The sequence below is a fragment of the Pantherophis guttatus genome, chromosome 4 (assembly GCF_059756535.1).
Source record: "Pantherophis guttatus breed Tessera chromosome 4, ASM5975653v1, whole genome shotgun sequence".
In the NCBI taxonomy this organism is placed as follows: Eukaryota; Metazoa; Chordata; class Lepidosauria; order Squamata; family Colubridae; genus Pantherophis; species Pantherophis guttatus.
In genome coordinates this window covers 99,470,042-99,491,555 of record NC_142066.1, presented here as the reverse complement: position 1 = coordinate 99,491,555, position 21,514 = coordinate 99,470,042, and the positions used below count along the sequence as shown (strand labels likewise).

Sequence of the window (21,514 nt, the reverse complement as noted above, 5' to 3'; positions counted from 1 at the left end):
TATATCTTGATATTTTTACGTAATATAGCCAGCAATGCAGTACAATCCATTTAATCTATCTACAGTTATATTTCCATGCACTAGAAACTGGACTATTATACTGATTATAATAGTCATTTGGTGGATTGACTCTTTAGTAACCATTCCAGAGGTGGATGGTACATAAATTAACAACTGGTTTGCCCAACACTGAAAATGTGAGTGCATACGGCTTGCACGCATGTGCGTGGTTTTAAAAAAATGTGGCTAAATAGGATGGCATAGCACCAGGGTGGGTGGGCAGGCCCACCTGCAAGTTGCAACTACCGGTTCACCCAAACCGATCTGAACAGGCAGCAGCCCACCACTGAACCATTCACAGTTATGGAGATGATGAAAAAGTAACTTTACAGCTAATCCTCACATTTATGACCTTTGCAGATCTGTAAAGCAAAGCAAAACTGAAGTATGATCATAAGGACAATTCCGGTTTCATTTAACAAATGAGTTGCCTGTTCCAATTGTTAGCATTACAGGAGGACCATGTGTAGCTTTGATAGAACGTTGATGATTTTAGATGCAAAATGAAATACTGCTAGTGACTTTGCTTCTTTTTCCAGCCCTAGCTCCCACTTTTCTTCAAAATTCCTTGATTCAATATCACAGGAAGCCATACAGTATAATTTGACCTTGGCTTAAAATAGGAGTTCTGAAACTGAGATCCTGTGACTACCAAAAACTATGACCTTCCCACCTATAATAATTATGAATCCCTTAGTAAAAGTTGAGGTTTACTATGATGTGGGAACATTAGACATTTTGGCTTGCAGTTTATTGGGTTTCGGAAGAGGTATCTATTTTTCCAAATGTAGCATGCAAAATGGTATGGATCAAGGGTGGGTTCTACTTACCTTTACTACTGGTTCGCAGCAGGGCCACACAGAAGCGTTTTGAGGATGTCGGGATCGGTGGGCGGAGGCTCCTGCCAGTTTTACTACCGGTTCTATAGAACCAATGCGAACCGGGGGCAACCCACCACTGGTATGGATAACATACCATTTGTTTTTTAATGGCTGAAATTTTGTGAAGGTGAGTGGACATACAGCCATTCATCAATAATAATTTGTGGGAATCCCAATAATCCCATTTAGATGTTTGCAGTATCATGACACCACCATCGTGAGGCAAATCCTCAGTTTATGATATTTTATATGTGAATCAGGGTGATTATGGAATTTTCAAAAAAGCATTGGTAAAGAAGCAAGGTTTAATACTGTGTCCAAACCCAGTGCAAAGAATTATCAAGAAAAATCTTAAACATGAACAAAAAATTAGTAACAGCATACTACAGTCTCATTTTTTTATTTCAGAAATTACGCTATCCAATTTTTCAATGTCCACGCTACATAGAGCTTTTGAAGAAAACCATAGCATCAAATGAATTCCAGGAAAAAATTAGACCATATGAGGTAACAAAAAGTAGAGAGTTATAACGATGAGGTTGTCTTAAAATACTACCATGTTTCCACGAAAATAAGACCCGGTCTTATTTTCTTTTGGGTCCCAAAAGAAGCACCAAGTCTTATTTTGGGGGGATGTCTTATCCGTTTACCTTAGGACCACTGCAGCCAGGCCTCCCATGTCCTGATATCCGTCACACTTCTGCCCAACTTCTTCTGCAGCTGCTTGCAGCCAGATGCCGCATGGCTTGTCACATCGATGCCACTGCTTGCAGCAAGAGGCTGCATGGGCATTGTGCCACTGCATGCGTGAGCATTGGCATCAGTACAACATGCTTATGTTGGGGGAGGCCGTACGGATCTGGATGGGGAGGAACAGGCTCAGGCTCAACCCATCCAAGACTGAGTGGCTGTGGTTTCCGACGTCCCGATATAGTCAGTTGACGCCATCACTGACTATTGGGGGCGAATCATTGGCCCCCACGGAGAGGGCTCGCAACTTGGGCGTCCTCCTGGACTCACGGCTGTCTTTAGAAGAGCACTTGACGGCCGTGACCGGGAGGATTTTTCATCAGGTTCGCCTGATTTGCCAGTTGCGTCCCTTTCTGGATCGGGACTCTTTACGCACGGTCACTCATGCCCTTGTCACCTCCCGCCTGGACTATTGCAATGCTCTCTACATGGGGCTCCCCTTGAGGAGCACCCGGAGGCTCCAACTGGCGCAGAGTGCGGCCGCGCGGGTGGTAATGGGAGCGACATGGCGTTCCCATGTAACACCTCTCCTGCGCGAGCTGCACTGGCTCCCGGTGGTCTTCCGGGTGCGCTTCAAGGTTTTGGTTACCACCTTTAAAGCGCTCCATGGCTTAGGACCCGGGTACTTGCGGGTCCGCCTACTACCACCAATAGCCTCCCACCGGCCGGTACGCTCCCATAGAGAGGGGCTCCTCCGGGTGCCGTCAGCCAAACAATGCCGACTGGCGGCCCCCAGGGGGAGAGCCTTCTCTGTGGGGGCACCTACTATCTGGAACGAGCTCCCCCCAGAGATACGGAGGATCCCGGATCTGCGCACCTTCCGCCGCGCCTTAAAGACCTTACTATTTCACCAGGCCGGCCTGGCCTAATTTTCCCCCTCTTTTATAAAAGATTTTTAAAATTTTAAATATTTTTTAGTATTTATATATTCAATTTTAAATTGGTTTTAAAAGTTTGGGGTTTTAAATTTGTCGGGGCCAAAATTATTTAATTTGATTTTATTCTATTTTTTAAATTTTGTATTGTATGTGTTTTTATTGTTTGGCTGTGCACCGCCCTGAGTCCTTCGGGAGTAGGGCGGTATAGAAATCTAATAAATAATAATAATAATAATGCCACATAGCTCCTGCCCTGAGCAGCAACACCAGCGCAATGAGGCTCACAGCCTCACAGCCTCATGCCACAAGCATCAGCACCAGCATGATGAGCCACGCATTGGCACTGGCGCGACAAGCCTCGTGGCATCATGTTGCAAGCAGCAGCACCAGTGCGATGTGCCACACAGAGGCACCAGCATGACATGCCACATGGTGGCACCGGGATGATGAGTCTCGTGGCATCCTTCCATGAGCGGCGGCATTGGCACAAAATGCCACATAAGTGGCAGCACTGAGGCAATGCACCACATGGTGTCCAACTGTGAGCAGCCATAGAAGAAATTAGCCAGTAGCGCAACAGGTATCAGGCTGTGGGAGACCTGGCTGCAGCAGTCCTAAGCTAAGCAGGTATGGGGCACCTGAGGCAGCTCCATCCCCCCCACCCCCTAATTTGACTTTTATGCATGCCCCACTTTGTACAACCAGATAGTGAGTGTGGGCTTAACTAGGCTTATTTTGGGGGAACGGCTTATATTGGGCGCAGGTGAGGAAATCAAGCTAGGGCTTGATTTTAGGTAGGTCGTATTTTCGGGAAGGTCGTATTTTTGGGGAAACATGGTACTTGTTGGTGTATTATTTACAATTAAAAAAAGAATGTGACAATGGAAGTTAGTTTGCTTAACCTTTTCCAATAAGGCATCTATCAAATATGTTTGCCATACCTCCTGGGCACTATTGTTGGATGGCATTGGGAAGGCATTGGGTTGAGGAAAGATGCTTAAGTAACACCTTTTCTATATTTTATTCCCAACCAGAGTGACTCATCATTCTCATACCTGGTAGGATCAAATAAAAAAGTCTCGGTGTTTATAGTAAGCAAACAAAAAGTAGTCTTTAGTACTGATAATGACTATTGATGTGGGGAATAGCTGTACTGAGAGAGGCCTGTCTCTTCTAATGCCATCTGTGGATAAATTCCTGTCTTAATTGTCAGAGCAACACAAGACACTTCTCTGCCTGCATTTCAATAGAAGCTCTATATGCCTGAGCTGTTTGAAATTTATTTACTGTATAGAAGAGGACCAATAATGATTGTACTAGTTCAATAGTATGCATGCACACATATGTGCACATGGAAAAATGCCCCATTGTAACCCTGTATTCTATTACTCCATCAGGAAAGAGACTTGAAGTTTAAGAGAGAGAAATAATCACTTCCTGACATTGACCTACTGAAGGATGACCAGCATTTTGGGTCCCAAGAAGCTGAAAATGTACTATTAAGCAAGGATGCACACTGTTGACACTTTGTGTGTGTTTTCTTAGGGTTGTCTGATAGTTGCATAATATTTCCAGGAAAATAAGCATTGAGTCAAGATAATGCCAATGCTTACTCCAAAGTACCTTTTGTCATTGGATCTGAAACACTGCATCTCCCGAATGTACTATATTTTCAGACTAAAGTATAAAACAAACTTACTGCATCCAACTATTCGATTGGCCAAAAAGGTATTATCATTAGATAGATATTTTCATTAATTTTGAATGAAATACTTCAATAGGACACTAAAAATGATTAACAGGAAGTATTTTTATTGAAATGTATACATGCTATACCAATCTTTGCTTTCATGCCCAAATTCAAAAGTGTCAGTTGTGAAGCACTGCTCTCTATTTGTCTGAAACAGAAAATTACAGTTGCTAGATTCAGAACCAGTTACATTCTTAAACAATGCTTTAAACTTCACTTAGAAAAGAGGACCGGAAGAGCAATGATTATTCATATCTCAACTTTTAACATATAACATAGGCAATAATGCTGGTCAACAGCAGGTTTTTTCAACCTAATACCGTCCAGATATCTTAGCCCTGCAGTCGCATAATTCCAGATTTGATTTGCTTTTGGTTGAGTATTATGGGAGTTGAAGATCAACTCAATTTCATGTGATTAGATTATTCACATGAAGATTATTTAGTTCTGTAGATTATTTAGTTCTAAGAACTATAATCTGATTTGAACATACTTGTATACAATACTGTTGTAGTCCTGTACATCATATCACAACTGAGCATGTATCTTGGTGTGCTGCTTTGCCTTTTAAGGATGCTATTCTTAACTCTTTTCAGGAATTCATCAAAACAGTAGCTTATTATTCAGGATATAATGCTTCTGTTCTCAAGTATCCCATGAATTTTAAAATCTGGCATGTACAAGATACACTATTTTGTGACGTATGTTTTTAAAATAAATTAATATTGCAGTTACTTATTTGTACTGTCTCAAAAGATAGAACTAAATTTATTTTAAATTATTAAGTAAGATTTAAATGTATATAGGAAACAGTAGTAAGATCAAGCACTGTGGATTAGGAAATCATAGAATATGCTGATGAAGTATAAGAGCTTAACAATTACAGGTGAAACTCGAAAAATTAGAATATCATGCAAAAGTTCATTTATTTCAGTAATGCAACTTAAAAGGTGAAACTAATATATGAAATAGACTCATTATTTTATTTATTTTTTATTTATTTTATTTTGAATTTGTATACCGCCCTTCTCCCTGAAGACTCAGGGTGGTGAACAGCCAAGTAAAAACATCAAGTACAAATATTAAAATACAATTAAAAAGATATATATAAATTTGGCCCCATTAATTAAAAACGATAGACAAAACAATTAAAAACACTTAAAAAAATTAGGCCAGCCCGGCTTGCTGGAAAAAGAAGGTTTTAAAGGCACAGCGGAAGGCACCGAGGTTTTAGATTCTCCTTATCTCTGGGGGCAGCTGATTCCAGAGGGTAGGTGCCCCCACAGAGAAGGCCCTCCCCCTGGGGGTTACCAGTCTACATTGTTTGGCTGATGGCACCCCGAGGAGGCCCTCTCTGTGGGAGCGCACAGGTCGATGGGAGGCCGTCGGTAGCAGCAGGCGGTCTCGAAGATAACTAGGTCCTATGCCATGGAGCGCTTTAAAGGTGATAACCAACACCTTGAAGCACACCCGGAAGACCACTGGGAGCCAGTGCAGCTCACACAGGAGTGGTGTTATATGGGAGCGCCATGCAGCTCCCGTGACTACCCGCGCGGCCGCATTCTGGACCAGTTGGAGCCTCCGGGTGCCCTTCAAGGGGAGCCCCATGTAGAGAGTGTTGCAGTAGTCCAGGCGAGAGGTGATGAGGGCATGAGTGATTGTACACAGGGAATCCCGATCAAGAAAGGGTCGCAACTGGCGGATCAGGCGAACCTGACAAAAAGTCCCCCTGGCAACAGCCGTCAGATGTTCCTCCAAGGACAGCTGCGTATCCAGGAGGACTCCCAGATTGCGAGCCCTCTCCAAGGGGGCCAAAGACTCGCCCCCAATAGTCAGTGATGGAGTCAACTGACTATATCGGGATGCCGGGACCACAGCCACTCAGTCTTGGAAGGGTTGAGCTTGATCCTGTTTCTCCCCATCCAGATCCGCACAGCCTCCAGGCACCAGGACATCGCTTCAAGGGCATCGTTGGGGTGGCCTGGGGTGGAGATGTACAGCTGGGTGTCATCAGCGTACTGGTGGTACTTCGCCCCAAAGCCACGGATGATCTCACCCAGCGGCTTCACATAAATGTTGAACAGGAGGGGCGAGAGGACCGACCCCTGAGGCACTCCACATATAAGAGGCCTCGAGGTCGACCTCTGCCCCCCTGCCAACATGAACTGCGACCGGTCTGAGAGAAAGGAGGAGAACCACCGTAACATGGTGCCCCCCCATCCCCAACTCTTCCAACCAGTGCAGCATGATACCATGGTCGATGGTATCAAAAGCCACTGAGAGGTCTAACCGGGCCAGAACAGAGGCGCAACCCCTGTCCCGAGCCCTCCAGAGATCATCAACCAACGTGACCAATGCCATTTCCGTGCTGTGCCTGGGCCTGAAACCAGACTGGAACGGATCTAGATAAGACGTTTCCTCCAGGTACTGAGGACTCAAAGCATTATACGCAAAGCGAGATAGTTCAAGCCTTGATTTGTCATAATTTTGATGATTATGGCTTACAGCTCATAAAAACCCCAAATTCACAATCTCAGAAAATTAGAATATTGTGAAAAGGTTCAATATTCTAAGCTCAAAGTGTCCCACTCTAATCAGCTAATTAAGCCATAACACCTGCAAAGGGTTCCTGAGCCTTTAAATGACCTCTCAGTCTGGTTCAGTAGGAATCACAATCATGGGAAAGACTGTGACCTGACAGTTGTGCAGAAAACCATCATTGAATCCCTCCATAAGGAGGGAAAGCCTCAAAAGGTAATTGCAAAAGAAGTTGGATGTTCCCAAAGTGCTGTATCAAAGCACATTAATAGAAAGTTATGTGGAAGGGAAAAGTGTGGAAGAAAAAGATGCACAAACAGCAAGGATGACGGCAGCCTGGAGTGGATTGTCAGGAAAAGGCCATTCAAAAGTGTTGGGGACTTTCACAAGTTGGGGACTGAGGCTGGAGTCAGTGCATCAAGAGCCAACACACACAGACGGATCCTGGACATGGGCTTCAAATGTCGTATTCCTCTTGTCAAGCCACTCCTGAAAAACAAACAATGTCAGAAACGTCTTACCTGGGCTAAAGAAAATAAGAACTGGTCTGTTGCTCAGTGGTCCAAAGTCTTCTTTTCTGATGAGAGCAACTTTTGCATCTAATTTGGAAACCAAGGACCCAGAGTCCGGAGGAAGAATGGAGGGGCACACATTGCAAGATGCTTGAAATCCAGTGTGAAGTTTCCACAGTCTGTGTTGATTTGGGGAGCCATGTCATCTGCTGGTGTTGGTCCACTGTGTTTCATTAAGTCCAGAGTCAACACAGCCGTCTACCAGGAGATTTTGGAGCACTTCATGCTTCCTTCCGCAGATGAGCTTTATGGGGATGCTGACTTCATTTTCCAGCAGGACTTGGCACCTGCCCACACTGCCAAAAGTACCAAAACCTGGTTCAATGACCATGGGATTACTGTGCTTGATTAGCCAGCAAACTCGCCTGACCTGAACCCCATAGAGAATCTATGGGGCATTGCCAAGAGAAAGATGAGAGACATGAGACCAAACAATGCAGAAGAGCTGAAGGCCACTATTGAAGCATCCTGGTCTTCCATAACACCTCAGCAGTGCCACAGGCTGATAGCATCCATGCCACACCGCATTGAGGCAGTAATTGATGCAAAAAGGGCCCAAACCAAGTACTGAGTACATATGCATGCTTATACTTTTCAGAGGTCTGATATTGTTCTATGTACAATCCTTGTTTTATTGATTTCATGTACTATTCTAATCTAACAGCTACAGTTTGTTTAGTGAGTGAAGTTATTGAGTAAGGAAATAAAGTCTAAATTTCCTATTAGGGGGCTGCTGGCATTCTGTCAAAAATTGAAAACCAACTCCAAAGCTACAGGAGGCAAGAGAAATTTAAAAAACAGACATTGGCTTACCTGAACGTCCCTTTTCTGATCGCTGCGACGACAATATTTTTATCATGACTATTGCAGCATCCCCATAGTCAAGGGATCAAAATCAGCAACTGATTTATACTTATGACAGTTACAGTGTCACCAATCTTCTGACAAGCAAAGTCAATGGGAAAGCTAGATTCACTTACAACTATGATACTAATTTAATACCTGCAGTGATTCACTTGACAACTGTGACAAGAAAGGTCATAAAAGGGGGCAATGCTCACTTAATGTGGTATTCAGGAAACCAGCGTGTACCTTTTTAGGAATAAAAACAGAGACTATGAACAGACCAAGACAGGAGTTTATTATAACTTTGCAAAGTGTCTTTCTCTCATAGGAAGAGAAAGCAATTAAGCCTTCTACTTACGGATCTTATATACAAATTTCAGGATACATAGATCTAATACAACAGGATGTAAGTAAGTCCCTAGAGCCCAGTTTCAGATCTTATATAACATATTTAGCACATGTTTTGCCCCCTGGAAACTCCCCATCTTTCTAGTAAAAAATACCCCACACAAAAATATTGCTTATGCTTGTGATATCATTATATGCGTACTTCCCCTTATTAACAAGGGAACAGTGACCCAGAAGAATATATCCTGCAAAACAAGCAGATTTTACGAACATACATCAGCTTTTAAGAACATATACAGGAATTACACAGTTCCTTTTCTCATCTTCTTAAATCTTATTATGTTCCTTTAGCTAAATTATATAATCAGGTTATACAAGGTGCAAAAAGGCACTTAAAATGGCATAGCTCAGGTTATACTTTTTACAGGAATAATCCTTATTTCTCTCACTTAACAACTGTTTCACTTAACAACATAAATTTTGGGCACAGTTGTGGTTGTAACTTGAAGACTATCTGTATTCTGTATTCTAAAACAAAACAGGATGTTTCTGCAAGTAGTATATCTCACTGTAATTACAGCTAAAATCTGAAATGCTCTAGTTAGTCAAAAAAACTGGTTTCCACAGATCACATTGTGGAAACCTGATCATTTTCCTGAATCGCTGCTCTGACAATCCACGCATGGGTATTTCACTTTTATTTGTTAGAGACTGAGTGCAAAGACTTTTCCTCCATTGCCTTGACCACGCCCCCTGGCTCCTGTCCTTCAGTCTTTTCACAAAGGCGTAGCAGGCAGAAGATATCAACAAGGAACACCTCCCATGGTAGGCCCGGTACGAAGGCACAGCCCGCAGGAACCCTGCAGAAGAAAAATCAGAAAGAAAATCCCAACCCGGTCAGGACACAGGAAGGCCAACGGGTGGGTTGGATTGTCATCGCAGCGATCAGAAAAGGGACGTTCAGATAAGCCAATGTCTGTTTTCCTGAATCGCTGCTCCGACAATCCACACATGGGATATACCCAAACTTAAAGACCCTGGGCAGGGGCCTGACCAAACCCCTGGCCATGGGTGGATATTACGGATTGCAAAACCCTCCTACCAAATGACGCCTCAGCCGAGGCATAAGCATCTAACCTGTAGTGTCTAAAAAAGGAGGTTAATGACGACCAAGTGGCCGCCCTACAAATATCATCTATAGATGCCTGGGTAGCCCAAGCGGCAGAGATGGCAGCACTGCGAGTAGAATGAGCTAAGACTCAAGGGGCTGCCCTTTAGTTCATAGGCTTTGGAAATACAAGCCTTGATCCACCTGCCCACGGTAGCTGAAGAAACTTTTTGACCCATAGAAGCAGGATGAAAAGAGACGAACAAGGCTTCCGTCTGTCTAAACAAAGCCGTCTGCCTAATATAATGTCTGAGGACCTTGCATACATCTAAAGTATGCCATCGTCTTTCCAGTTTGTGGCGAGGGTCCGGACAGAAATCCGGGAGAAAGAGCTCTTGGGCCTGATGAAAGTGGGAATTAACTTTGGGAACAAAGGCCAGATCCAGATGAAGGACAACATGGTTGGAGTGAAAAATGCAGAGATCTTTCCTAATGGAGAGAGCAGCCAGTTCAGAAATCCTTCTTGCGGATGTCACAGCCAGGAGAAAGGCAACCTTGAAGGACAAGAAGCGGAGACTGATGGAGCTGAGTGGCTCAAATGGGGAAGCCATCAAGGGGAGATCCCACATTGGATAGCGATGCACAATAAGTGGTCGCAGGTTGGTAGCCCCTTGAAGAAAGGAATGAATCCAAGGATTGTGAGAAAGAGATCGGGGAGAGTCATAGGCTGCAACTTGGCAATGGAGAGTAGTTGGTGCTAGTCCTTTATCCTACCGCCTGCAAGAACTCAAGAACATCCAGCACTGTTGCTGATGTGGGATCAACGTAACGGGCAGAGTACCACAGACAGAAGGCCTTCCACAAAGCATTGTAAATCCATACCGTCGAGGCACACCTGGACTCCTGAATGGTGGTGATCACTTTTCCGGAGATGTTGTCCTTCCTCAGGAGGATCCTCTCAAGTGCCAGAAGGTCAACTGGAGCCACTCTGGCTCCGGGTGGAGAACGATCCCCTGGCTGAGCGAAATCCAGTCCTGAGGAATTCTCCAAGGACGTGATTCAGACAGACCTACCAAGTTGGCGAACCAGGCCCTGCGAGGCCAATGCGGTGGCTCCCGCCCATTCGAGTAGCAGCTTCTGTAGGACCCTTGGAATTAGCAGAATTAAAGGGAACGCATAAAGCAGTCCTCGAGGCCAAGGACAGCAGAGAGCATTGTAACCCTCCGCGCTGATGGTTGGAAACTGTGAGAAAAACCTCGGAAGCTGTGAATTTTTGGGAGTGGTGAAGAGGTCGACTAGGGGCATGCCGAACTTGCATGTCATCTCCAAAAAGAGCTGAGGGTGGAGTTTCCATTCCGAGGGATCTATGCGGGCCCTGCTGAGCCAGTCCGCTCGAAGGTTGGACTCACCGGAGATATGCTCCACTCTCAACGAGAGAGTGTTCCTCTCGGCCCAGCACATCAGATGTTCCACCTCGTCCATCAGTGACTTGGAATGTGTGCCGCCTTGTCGATTTATATGGGCCTTCGTGGCCATGTTGTTGGTCAGAATGAGCACATGGCAATCTGAGACCTCATCCCGAAAATGACAAAGAGCAAGGCGAACTGCCCGCACTCCAGCCAATTTATACCGCTTGTTCTTTCCGCTTGGGTCCATTGGCCCTGAGCCAATTGAGAATGTAGATGAGCCCCCCAACCATAAGGCTGGTGTCCGATGTTAACGGGATTCATTCTGGTTCATGGAACATGCACCCGGCTTGAAGAGCCGCCGACATCCACCAGTGGAGGGAGAGACGAATGCGAGGCGGAACCACTACCTTGCTCGTGGAGTTGCTGCATCCCTGTCGTTGAAACAGCAGAAGAAACCACTGAAGTGGACGGGTGTGTCGCCGTGCCCAGCATACGATTGCAAGACAGGAAATCATCTTTCCTAACAATTGGGATAGAAGAATTATTGGAAGAGTCTGTTGTGACAATATTTGCACTACCAAGTTCTTGATACTGACTTGGCAAACGGCCGACAGATAAACCTGGCCCTGGATCAAGTCGATCACTGCCCCCTGAATGGAGTATTTGGGTAAATGGCTGTAGAAGACTCTTTTCCGTGTTGAGTGTGAATCCATGACTCTGAAGCATGTGAATCACTATTGCACTGTCTCGGATTGCCTGTACCGGAGAAGACAAAAATGTGGTCCAGGTAGGCCACCATGCGTACTGAAACCATGTGGATCGAGGCTGTTTGGTGCCAACAGTTTGGTGAACGTTCGCGGGGCCGATGAAAGGCCAAAAGGCATGGCTCGGTACTGATAGTGATGGTTGGCATATGCATCGCCGGTGCATCGGATGAATTGGCACATGTAGATATGCTTCCTTGAGGTCTATGGACTGTAGCAGGTCTCCCTCTCGTATGCACCCCAAGATGGAGCTGAGGGAGTGCATTTTGAAGAGCCTGTATAAAACATAAAGATTCAGCTGCTTTAGATTCAATATCCCCCTCCAGCCACCTGAACTTTTGGGCACCAGGAAGAGGATGGTCCTTTGGTACCGGTTCGATTGCTTCAATGTCCAGAAGATGTTGAATCTCGAGATCCATGAGTTGTTTCTTTATGGGATGAAATAGTACCAGACACTGAATATAACAGTTTGGAGGACTGGAGTAGAACTCCAGAGTGAGAATGAAGCGGACGGTGCGTAGAATCCAGGCGTCGGTCATGGAGGCCTCCCATAGATGATAAAAATGCTGGAATCAACCCCTATGGGGACGGTAGGCAGAGAGTCACTTGCCACAGTGGAAGGGACAGGAGCCCCCACCACGAAAAGGTCTCTTGGATTGTGGCCGATGTCGAGCACGGTTTTGAAATGCTGATCTGTCCGAATATTGGGAGGATCCCTGGAAAGATGATCATTGGAAGTCAGATCATTGGAGTCAGATCAAAAGGGCTGCTTCGGTGAATAAGGTGTGTACCGTGATCTGGTCTCTTGTAAGACGAAGGGAGAACCTTCTTCTTATCCCGTCCCTCAATCAATATTGGATCCAACTCCGCACCGAAGAGAGAAGCCCCCTTATATGGAGCCGCCATGAGCTTCCATTTCTGAATAAATTTTCATGAGGACCGAAAGTATCCGGGGCCTGGGAAACTGAGGTCGTCACTATATCCATATTAGTTGTCACTTTCACCTTATGTAGGAGAGATTTGCTGAGTGACAGCCAAAACAGACCTGGAAAAGCTGGCATGTCCGGTGCCATCCCTTCATCTTCAGAAAGGTCTAATTCTCCGAAATAGTCCTTGTCCTGTAAAGAGCCCTCACTATGAATGGATTCCTGTGCTGAAGGTGATCCAGAAATGCTAGATGCTGCCGCTGGCACCTGTGGTTTAACAGCGGTGCTGGTCGGGGCCACGTGTGTAGCATGTTGAATTCTAGCCGCAAAGATGCAGGAATAGCCTCAGAAACCATATTTTGGAGGTCCAGAGCTGGACCAGCACATTGTCCCTCCCCAGCATGGAGACCAGCTGCAGTTGGGGTAAATGTCGCCTCCGGGGCTCTACAGCTAATTACCGAAGGGAAAGGATCCCCCAGCGTCTGCACGGAGGGAGAAACTCGGGTCCTGCATTGGAAACCCCAAAAAGTGGCCTGACATGGTCAGGTAGATCCACCCCAGTGGGTGTGGCTCTCATCTCTCCGACCCCTCCCGATGCCAATGGAGGAGATATTTCATGCTCAGGTAAGCTAATAATGGTGGCAGAGTCATCATTTATTTATTTATTTATTTATTTATTTCCATTTATATACTGCCCTTCTCCAATAGGACTCAGGGCGGTGAACAGCCGAAATAAAAACAGAACATACAAAATTTAAAAGCAGTTTAAAATGATTAAATATTTTTTTGGCCGTAATTTAAAACAACCCAATTTAAAATCAATTAAAATTTAACTCAAAACTGTGGGATCAAGCCAGCCCAGCTAGTTGAAATAAATAAGTTTTCAGGACCCGACGAAAAATCCGGAGGTCTGTTATTGTACGTATCTCTGGGGGAAGGTTGTTCCAGAGGGTGGGCGCCGCCACAGAGAAGGCTCTCCCCCTGGGGGTCGCCAGCCGACACTGTCTGGCGGATGGCACCCTGAGGAGGCCCACTGTGTGCGAGCGTACTGGCCGGTGGGAGGCTATTGGTGGCAGAAGGCGGTCTTGTAAATACCCATCATATTGACTAACAGCCTGTGCTCACGTTGGGCTTTGTCAAATTGTTGTTCCAATGCTTTATGCCGTCTATTGGCATCAACCACAGTCGCTCTTTTTAGAGGCGCAGATAAAGAGGCCCGCCGTGTATGTGACTTGCTTCTGGAACCTGTTTTTGAGTGTCTGGAACCAGGATGCTTGGAAGCAGAAGCCTTAGATGTAGTCGCTTCCATTCTAGTTAGACTACCCTCATGCTCCATGTCGGAAGACAGAGCAGAATCAGCCATAGTCAATACCCCTAGCCACCCTTGGAACTAAGGTGACAATTCAGGAAGGTAAAGGCTCTACAGTAAGCCAAGGGAACTGATGATGTAATTCTTACACCCTCTTCCAAGCCCAAGGCCTTAATAGTGAGGAAGACTACTGATCCCCATTTAGCGCAACTGGCAAACCTTTCCTTGAATGCTGGAGATGCTCCCACGATCGATGGCAGTAGAAACGGTGAGGCGATCCCAGTCCAGGCACACAAGGCAGCAAATAATGGTGTGAGAGGAGTCACAGCATCCCCAAAAAACTACCGCTTCGCTCACTGGCTCGGCTATCAATTCAAAGTCCCAGAGTCAAGGCAGGTAGAAATAAGACGTGAGGCAGCAAACCCCAAAATTTGCCTCTGTGGCCGAAAGGCACAATATGGCGGCCGTGAGTGGGAAACTTCCTGTCAGCGCTGCTGTGGCCAAAACAATCAAAATGGTGGCCCATGCTGTAGATCTCCCCTCAGCGCCGCCGCAACCTGCCAGCCAGCTAAAAATGGCGCAAAGGCAAAAACAAGCCCTCCAAATGCCGCAAAGCCTTCTTTCCAGTTGTGGAGTATGCTCCAGTCTTGGGCAGTGACTCCAATGCCGCCTTGATGTCAAAGGAGCTGCGGGGGTGGAGGCGGTTATGCTGGCAAGCTGGGAACTAGCTCTACCACCAGTGGCAATCCAAATGTCAAAGGCATCCAGCCAGGCAGCACTCCGACAAGCTGCCAAGAAAAAACAACCCGAGGGCGGCCATCACCAACCTGGAGCCCCAGGAACACCAAACCAGCCGCCAGCAGCTAAGGATGAGAGGCAAACCTCTACAAAGTCCCACGGTGCGCAGCTCAATTAGTAAACAAGACAAAGTCCAATAGTACTCAGAAAACCAGAAAAAAGGGGAAAATAAAATAAATTTGGTGAAAAAGTAAAGTCTCTGTATCAGAGAAGGCAACTCAAGTCTCAACAACTAGACTGAGTGAAAAGACTGAAGAACAGGGGCCGGGGGGGGCGGTGGTCAAGGCAATGGAGGAAAAATATTTGCACTCAGTCTCTAACAAGTAGAAGTGAAATACCCATGCATGGATTGTCGGAGCAACGATTCAGGAAAATGATTAGGTGACAATGTGATCTGTGGAAACCAGGTTTTTTGACTAACTAGAGCATTTCAGATTTTAGCTGTAATTACAGTGACATATACTACTTGCAGAAACATCCTGTTTTGTTTTAGACTCCAGAATACAGATAGTCTTCAAGTTACAACCCAACTGTGTCCAAAATTTATGTTGTTAAGCGAAACAGTTGTTAAGTGAGCATTGCCCCCTTTTATGATCTTTCTTGTCACAGTTGTCAAGTGAATCACTGCAGGTATTAAATTAGTATCATAGTTGTAAGTGAATCTAGCTTTCCCATTGACTTTGCTTGTCAGAAGACTGGTGACACTGTAACTGTCATAAGTATAAATCAGTTGCCAATTTTGATCCCTTGACTATGGGGATGCTGCAATAGTCATGTTAAAAATACACATAATTCAGTTTTTTCAATACCGTTCTAAGGGTCATTAAAAGAACTGTTGTAAATCAACAACTACCGAGGTTCCTTCTAAATATGAGATTGAACCTGATCCTGATGTAGTAAACACATTACACTAAAGTGTGGTTTGCTTTGTTTGGACAAAGTATAACAGTGCAATAACCAGCAGTTCTGGTTTTAAACTATAGTCTATAACTTAACATGCTATTATGCATGCCAAGCCATTTGTCATTTGTTCAAACATGATTTAATAAATCATAGCCGTGCGTAATGTGCAAACCTATCCATGTTTGATACATGTTTAAACAACTACCGAAGACTGAGGTGAAGGGAACCAAACCAAACATCCAAACGTCTAACAGACAAAGAATTTAATATCATACTTTTTAAAATTGCAGTCTATTCACAATTATACAGTACCTGAATGGGCAACTGAAGAAGTAATGACAAAGTTGACAGAGCTTACTGAATTGTCCTTATCATCATTGTTTGGTATTTACAAGAGAGAAGAAAAGCACGGCTTCAAGGAGGTAACAAATATATATTTTTATATCATGTATTCTTGCTGAAATGAATCACAAAACCAGGGGTGAAATGCTCCCAGTTCGGACTGGATCGGGCGATCCAATAGCGATGGTGGCAGGTGGTTCGGAGAACTGGTAACGATGGCAGTGTGAGGCTCCGCCCATCTACTCGGTTGTTGTTACTTCCTGGTTTTAACCAGGAAGTTATGTGTTTTTTAAGTAATGTATTTTTATTGTTTTACTACTGGTTCTCCGGAACCGGTAGTTAAAAATGGTTTAAAAAGTTTTTTTAAAAGGTTCCGACGATCAGCTGAGTGACACGCAATCGTTATAACTTTTTTTTTTTAACTTTTTTACCATTTTTTTACTACCGATTCTCTGGAACCGGTAGTTAAAAATGCTTTTAAAAGGCAAAAGAAAGGGAAAAAAAGAAATGCACCACACTCATAAACTGCTTTTGGAAAATGTGTTCTAGATGGGAAAACAGCAGCATGGCTATTGATCTGAAAGCCACTTTCTGAAATCTTACTATCACTTACAAGAGAACAATCAAGCGAAACTGGAAAAGTGAGAGGCTTGCTTCGATTTCTATCCATTGCATATAACTCTCCCTCTGGTCTTTTCCTTCCATTGGTTACAAGCCTACAACTTTCCCCTTTCTGGTGCAATTGATTTGCCCCTGGTGATCCCCCCCCCCACACTCTAAGGTTAGAAAAGGGGACGGATTGGAAGGCGCGGTTTCTTCCAATCCGAACTTATGGTAGAAGCCTGAAAGCCCCAAACTTCTGTTGTTGCTCTTTCTTTGGGAAATGCCATAATGAAGCCACTTCTCAGCAGCCTCCTGCAGCTCTGGCGTCGAGGATCTGTTTCAGTGAGTGTTACCCTCCATGTAGCCATTTCTGCAGGACTTGATCATCTCCAGTTGGCTTTCCTTGTCAAGTGAGAATTTTCCCCCAAATGTCCCGTTTGCTCCAGTTCTCTTATATGCTCTTCCCAAACTCCCTTCCAGATATGCAGTGCAATCTTTGGGAAAAATCGAGGCAGAAGAAAACATCCCTTTTGCAACTTGGATTCTTTTTCCAAGGCAGTATTTCTCAACCTTGTCCACTTTTAAGATGTGGGGACTTCAACTCCCAGAATTCCCCAGGGACTGGGAAACTCTGGGAGTTGGAGTCCACACATCTTAAAGTAGCTGAGGTTGAGAAAACCAGTATTAAAGGGTTCAAATATGCCTGTAAAGCAGGGGTGAAATCCAGCAGGTTCTGAGAACCAGCAAATGTCACCTCTGGCTGGCCCCAGAGTAGAGTGGGAATGGAGATTCTGCAGGATCCTTCCCCCAAGAGTGGGGAGGGAATGGAGATTTTGCAGGATCCTTCCCCTGCCACACCATGCCACACCCACAGAACCAGTAGTAAAAAAAATGGATTTCACCACTGCATAAAACACTTGGGTTGATGTTCTAATTAGTTTTGATCCCCTAATCAACAGCTGATGGTTTAATCGATAGAGGGTAATCATCAAAGAAGGATTTTAATTGATAGAATTGTAAACCAAATTTCTTGAAGTTTCGAAGGTGCCAACACAACATATATTTTCCAAATATCTCTTGGAACTAGCTGAACAGATAAAAAGGTTTCCAACTATAGGCATGTGGTTCAAATATATCTGTTATAAGCCATTATGATATAACAATAATATGAACATCATGACAACACAAGTTACAAAAGTGCAAATAATAATATAATTCCATGTTATATTTTGACTTCTAATGCAAGTATATAAATTACATCATTTGTGTGATGGCATTATGATATATATGTTAAGCACTTCCCCTTGTCCCATCCCTCAGAGGAGAATTTTGTTCAGACAATAGAATATTTCATATTTGATTAAATACAAATATTAAGAAAAAAATGGTTAATTTTAAGTAGCTTATTCTTCCTCCTACCTCTTTTCTCATGCTGCAAAAAGCAGGTGCTTGCTTTATCCTTTCAGTAATAAACAGCTTTTCAATTATGGAAAACTTTGCTTAGGTCTTGACAACTTAGATTTAACCTCAGTGCATTTTAACTCTGGTTAGTTAATAAGATTAAGTGACCTGATTCACCCTTAATGCCAAATAAAAACCTGTGGCCCAAGGGGGGCCTCTGGGATGCTGTGCTGCTCTTGAAATACCTTTGCCCCCTTCCAGCCCCACAGGGAGAGGCCCTGGGAACCCCAACTGATGGTGTTGTGGTCCACAGCAGCCTGCGGAGCTGGCAGCGGAGTTAGATGGCAATGAGGCTGAGGAAGGACATGGGTCAGTCCTGGAGGCTGAGGAAGGCCCAGATGAGGGCTCGGCATCAGAGGCAGAGATGGGGCCAGGGCTATCAGGAAGTGAGGTACGGACTCCAGAGCCTCCAGAGATTGATAGGAGTGAGGCAGAGGAATAGGAGGAGCCTGTTCCTAATGCATGCATGAGAAGAGCTGCCAGAAGGCAAGAGCAGCTCAAGCAAAGAGGACAACTCCGGAGTAGGGCCAAGAGATGATTGGCCTCTCCCATAAAGCTTAAAACAGACCAGCAACGGCGTTTGGGCTTTGCTGGAAAACAACATTGGTAGCTTTGTCTTCTTCTTCGTCTACGTCTTGTATTTATTTTTGTATCTGTGACTTCTGACCATTTGCCAAGAAAGGCCTTTGGCAGTTTGCCTAATTGGACAAGGTTTGCGATAGGACTGAGGAATTTGTGTTGGGAGGAATTTGCTTTAATTTAGTTAAACGACCCTGGGAATGAAGTAATTCTCAGCTGTTCGAATAAAGTTTGTGTGTTTTTTCACTGACTGATTTTCCTACTACTTACTTGGGTCTGGGTCACAATAGATGGATCCCTCATCCTCTACAATCCCCCTCCCCCCTGCGCTGCTCTCAGTCGCCTCAGGAGGCTCCGACCTGACAGGCGAGGGGCTAATGGCTGGGGCGGGGGGGGGCAGAACCCCACCTGATGGATCCTTGTCCTCTACAGCCCCCCTCCCCCTGTCTTTTGTGACAAAGAGATGAGAACCAGCCCTTGTCTCAGGCACTTTGGCCAAAGGGGGGGGGTTGGTGGCTCTCCTGAGCCTCCCTCTGAACTGTAGCTGTGCTGCAGCTGTGCTTACCCCACCCCCGCTCTTCCACCCCTTCCCTTCCTGCAGCATCTCCCCCCAAGCAACACCACTCCCAAAGCCCCCGAGCCCCTGCACCGATTGGCTGGCTGTGAACTGTCCCATGTGACCAAAAGCCCAGGGTGAACCATATTTCGTCAAATGGGCCACAGCGAAGGGACTGGGATGGAGGGGCCATGGCCTATGTACAGGGCGAAAGGATGGGGGAAGCTTGTGGCTAATAACGCAGAGGAGAAACCCTGGAGGAGACACAGGAAGGACCAAGGGTTTGAGCTGAAAAGTCCCATTCCATCTACAAGAGGCTGCCCTTGAAAGCCATTTGGAAGCTGCAATAGATCTAGAATGCAATAGCATGCACTGTTTGACTGACTGACCCACAGTCATCCAAGTCACATTACTGCAATATAAGCTGCACTGGCTTCCAGTTGCATTCTGGGTGAAATTCAAGGTGTTGATTATTTCCTTTAAAGTCCTACACAGCACAGAATCAAGTTACTTGCCAGACTCCCTAAAGTCATCTGCCTGTCCTATTTGGTTAGATAGGAAGGTGCCCTCTGTTCTCCTCACTTAAATGTTGCCATTTAAGGACTCAGAGGCATGTTTTCATGGTGGCCACCCCAGTCCTTTGGAATGGATTACCACCTGAGTTCCAAGGGATCCCTGTCCTTTTAACCAACCAGAAGGCCATGAAGACTTCGACTTTTTCCTCAAGTATTGGACTAGGATAGGGGTTGAGCTGCGGGATGACTGGCCTGGTGCCTGAGGGAAATATACTTTTAACTATTTTTTTTACAGATTGTTGTAACCTCCTTGAAATCCTAATATGAACTAGGAAGCTATATAAGTACTGTAAATCAATTAATATTGCAAAAGATTAATTAATATTGAAAACAGTGTATCAAACAAATACAGTATAAGACCAGTGGGACAAATAGGATTGCTGTTCTTGTTTTTTAAAAATCTGCTTTCCTAACCATATTATTTGCTATCAATTGCAACAAAATAAAAAAATGTGAAAAAAAAGTAAGCCACCTTTGTAATTGCCTGCCTGCCTGCATTCTTTCCTCCTTCCTTCCTTCCTTCCTTCCTTCCTTCCTTCCTTCCTTCCTTCCTCTCAGTTTAACACTGGCTCCAAGTGTTGTAATACCAAAAAAAAAAGTAAACATAAAAGAAGAAAACAGCTAGATTGACAGATAGCCAAGTGCTGTGCCATAAAAGACTTTCTAGGACAGTGGTTCTCAACCTTCCTAATGCCGCGACCCTTTAATACAGTGCCTCATGTTGTGGTGACCCCCCAACCAGGGGTGGGTTCTAATTTTTTTTACTACTGGTTCTGTGGGCGTGTGCTTATTTTGTGGGTGTGGCTTGGAGGTCATGTGACTGGATGGGCATGGCTAGCTGGTCATGTGACCGGGTGGCCATGGCTATGTGTATAGGGACTACTCAGAGGGCTGAAAAAAGTCATTTCTGACAGTCCTCGCACTTTTGACCGGTCTTCGCAGTTATGACTGGTCATCATTTATGCCCATTGTAGCATTCTTAACAACCGTGTCACTCATTTCACAACTGCTTCTCTTCACCATGGTGACAAGATAGGGCAAAAACGTAAATTGTGAGGACAGTCGTAAGTTCATAAGACTGGTCAAAAGTGTGAGGACCAGTCAAAAATAACTTTTTCAGCCCTCTGAGTAGTCCATATGCATAAAAGGATACAGCAATAGAGAGGGATGAAGGAAGGGAAGGGAAATTAGAGTAGGAGTGAGGGTAAGAGAGGGAGGAAGAGAGGAGGAGAAGGAGAAAGGAAGAGGAAGTAGGGAGAAGAAGAAGAGGGGGGGAAGAGAAAGTAAGAAGGAAAGAAAAGAAAAGAGAGGGGTGGTAGGTTTGAGGAGAAAGATTGCTGTACAATAAAAAAGATGAAAGGGAAGAAAGCCAACCCCAAACAAATATAAAGATATTAAGATAAAGAATGAATTGTTAAACTTTAAAGAATAAAAGAGAACAAATAGCAATAAATAGCAATAATTAGAAACACACATACAAACATACAACGTATTTTCTTTGAACAGAGTATTTGGCCGGTTCACAAATTTAAACAGTTGTAGGAGGTTAGCACCCACC

The 21,514-nt window shown here is 44.8% G+C and overlaps 1 protein-coding gene across 1 annotated transcript in view; it reads left to right on the top strand.

The window, feature by feature from the left end:
• LOC117656005 (prostatic acid phosphatase-like) overlaps positions 1 to 21,514 on the top strand; it is a 118,584-nt gene that overhangs the window by 82,328 nt on the left and 14,742 nt on the right. The window contains 4 exon segments of the mRNA XM_087893678.1: positions 1,350 to 1,448; positions 4,916 to 5,020; positions 16,131 to 16,245; positions 16,248 to 16,262. Coding sequence (XP_087749804.1) covers positions 1,350 to 1,448; positions 4,916 to 5,020; positions 16,131 to 16,245; positions 16,248 to 16,262 — 334 coding nt within the window.